General features: G+C 42.7%; 1 protein-coding gene across 2 annotated transcripts in view; it reads left to right on the forward strand.

The window, feature by feature from the left end:
- The window catches only part of LOC107084664 (discoidin domain-containing receptor 2-like), a 50507-nt gene extending 49080 nt beyond the window's left edge, over window positions 1-1427 (forward strand). For both annotated transcript variants that reach the window (XM_015374591.1, XM_015374592.1), the window contains exon 19: window positions 124-1427. In XM_015374591.1, the coding sequence (XP_015230077.1) occupies window positions 124-258 (135 nt within the window). In that variant the 3' untranslated portion in view covers window positions 259-1427. The remainder of the gene's footprint in view (window positions 1-123) is intronic.
- Window positions 1428-3476: the final 2049 nt, after the last annotated feature.

Raw genomic sequence — 3476 nt, forward strand, 5'->3', positions numbered from 1 at the left:
GCTCCAAATTTCCTAAATCCGCCCCTGCTCTGATGTGAGAGGTGTTCTGCATTTGACCAGAAGGGGGAGCTGTTGTCCATTTTTTTTTTCCACTGAAGTGTCTCCCTGTGATCTCTGACCCAGATCTTCCTGTACGCCCCCCCCCTCTGCCCGCCGTCTCTCTTTGAGCTGATGATGCGCTGCTGGAGCCGGAACATCACGGACCGACCCACCTTTGAGGGACTTTACCAAGCCCTGAGGCCCCACGTCAACCAGTGAGCGCTCCGCCTTCCCCCAGCTGCTGGGACTCCTGCAGGGGGACGGACATGGACATGATGGACCCGGGTTGTTCTGAGAACCGGGCCAGCTGAGGTCCGATCCGACGGAGGAGGCGGACGGAGGAGGAACATTCAGTCTGTGGTGAACTTCACAGCTTCATCTTCTCCTAAAGGCCCAGAGGAACTTTAATCATTTCTATTGTGCGCCAGATGTTGCCTGAAACCCCACTTCCTTCCTGTCCTTGGTTTCCATGGAGACCAGAAAGCAGACAGACTTCAGTAGTCGGTAGTTTTTTCCGTCTGTGGTTCTAGTTGTTGTTGTAAAGCACTGTCTGTGTCTCAGTTATTTGTGTTCTAAGATAATAACCCACACTGGAGTAAAGTCAAAGTGTAGCGTAGAGTTTTTCTTTTTCAGGTTTTATTTTGTCTTTTCCTGGTTTGACGTGTTTGGTCGTTTTTAGCTTCCTGTCTTCGTCCCGTAATCCTGGAACAAAAACCACTCCTGCTACCAAAGACAATTCAAGATCCTAAATTAATATTAGAAGATTATTTTTTACAATGTTTAGATACAAACTGTTGGAAATGATCAGAAAATGTTCACGATTTTTGGTCCCTCATTTTAGAAAGTTAAACTTCCATAGATCTGTTACACATAGAGTGAAACATCCAGAACACGGAGACCGAAAGCCTCTACTTTATAACATGATGGGCCATATTTTGCTCCTGAGGCCAGGATAACTTTCCCTGCTGAGTTCGGACGATACCACAGCTCTTAAGGCGGGACTTACGCAAACAAAGATGGCAGCAACCATAACATTCAGGAACTTATGTTCCTGGACAGCGTCCTCCACCAGAATGTCAATGAGAGCTCGGTTTCAGCATCATCCCAGGTCGCACCACGCTCTTTTGATGCCATCTATTGTTAAGCTGATAAGAAGCTCACTTTGTGAACGGTGCAGCAATCTGTGACGAAAAACCTGCGAAATGAGTCACCTGACTGTTAATAGGAGATCAGAGAACCGAGCAACACCTGAACCGTGCCGAGCCGTACTGTTGAACTAGTGCTACACTGGAAAAACGATCTAGAAATAAGTGAAAAGGCCTTAAATTCAGCGTATTTACCCTTAATTCGAGTAGGTAAATAAGATAGTTTGCCAATGGAATGAATATTTTTACTTTTAAAATAAGATATTTAGATAAAATGCACTTGAAATAAGACAATTATCGGTGTTTTCTTATTTTAATCGTAAATTGTTTTGTTCCATTGGCAAAATGTCTCTTTTACATCCTTAATCCAAGAAATAATGCACTTATTTTAAGAAAAAATGACTTATCTAGATCGTTTTTTTTCCCCAGTGTAGATTTGTCTCGGTTCGGTTGTGTCTGGCACGGTCCGGTCCGGTTCAGTTGTGTTCCTTTTAAACTCAGTTATCTCAGTTAAGGTGGATTTATACCCAGAAAACCAGGTCGTCTGCGTGTTTCGCAGTAAACGCAAATATGACCCCTTACTTAGACACTCTGCTGCACCTCCCCAAAATTGTTAGTGACTGCAGACAGGAGGCCTCTGATTGGTCAAATCTACATCAGTTTGATGCGTTACCGGCTTCTTTTGTTTGTATGACCTCCATTGTGGAAAATAACTCGTGAAATTGGACCAGCTAGAAGAGCGAGGTGCGTGAGAACCCAGACCATGCTTCAAAATTGGGCAAAAATCAAAAATATCTGTGATAAGCTGACTGCGACACACTGCTGCGGAACTATAACCAGCCCTTTCCAGTGCTCCGACCGTTCTCAGCGCGGTTTCAAAAGGGTCGTGTAAACGGGGCTATAAGATCTATACGCTCTCAGTCTGGATCAGTAGACGACAGCATCCAGGACGGTTTCACTGACACCATCCACAAAGTAGAAGCTGATTGTTTACAGAGTTCTGTATTCAAGCACAATCATAGAAAGTTCAGTGGAAGGAAAAAGTCTGATAAGATGAGGTTCATTATCAACCGGGGGAACCGCAGCCTTCAGGGGATTTTCAGTCAGAAAATCTGGATTTTTTTGGAGATTTTAAGATCCATCAGATCCTACAAACTTAAAATCCTATAAACATCTGACCAGTTCTGAAAAAAATAGAACCAGTCGGCTGTTCAGGGTCCAACATTTTCTTTTTAGATGAAAGTAAAGTTTGTTTTAGCAACAAAGGTCCGACAGACAGAAGGAGGAGTGGAGAGGACCAGAAGCCACCATGCTGGAAGTCCAGAGGGGCCGTCTCATTGCTGGTTCTGGGTTTTCAGAGGTCCACATTTATTACAGTCATCTGACAGGTTATTTTCAGCTGTTCACGCTTCCTTCTCCTGAGAAGCTTTATGGAGGTACTGGTTTCATTTCCCAGCAGGAGTCGGTACCAGCCCATACTGCTAACGGTACCAAAAACTGGTCCAATTACCATGTTTGTTCTGCTCTGAACAGAACCAGAGAATCTATAGAGTATCATCCAGAGGAAGACATGAGACACCAGAACCAATGCAGAGGGAAGCTGCAATCTAAGTAAACTGGGCCTAAACTGGAGCTCAGCAGAACCACAGGCTGATCTCCTCCATCATTAACGCAGAAGGAGCCCAGACCAAACACTGAGGTTCTTTAGTTCTCCATCATTGTTAACTAAACTACAAGATAAAGGTTTGAAATGTTTCACTGCTTGGGTCGTTATTCTATATGAGGGAAAGAAAATCTCAACATGTTTCTAGATATTCTAGGTTTTTTAGCTCTAGTTTGAGGATTAAAGCGAAGAGGAAAAGCAAAGGTCCATTTAAAGCCGTCTGTTGAGTTCTGCAGGTTTTGCTTTAACCCTTTCAGCTCCGATCAGACCTGATCTCCTCCTCTTCCTCATCAAAACCAGACAGACGGAGGCAACAAGTTCATGTTTCTCATGAACAATGTTCTAAAACCATTAGACAGCAGAACAGAAACGTATCTTTTTACTTTTTCTAATGTATAAAGTGCTGCACTGTCGTCAAAAACACCAGTGCTGCATAAGAAAAAAATCGAAATCTAGATAAGTTAAATTTTATTAAAATAAGTTAATTTTTTCTTGAATTGAGGAGGTAAGTGAGACACTTTGCCAGTGGAACAAGACAATTTACATTTAAAATAGGAAAAAACAATTGCTTTGTTTTATTATCTAATTTATCTTATTTTAAGCGTAAAAATACTCATTCCATTTGCAGA

Source organism: Cyprinodon variegatus, unplaced genomic scaffold (genome assembly GCF_000732505.1).
Source record: "Cyprinodon variegatus isolate N-32 unplaced genomic scaffold, C_variegatus-1.0 Scaffold105, whole genome shotgun sequence".
NCBI classification, from domain to species: domain Eukaryota; kingdom Metazoa; phylum Chordata; class Actinopteri; order Cyprinodontiformes; family Cyprinodontidae; genus Cyprinodon; species Cyprinodon variegatus.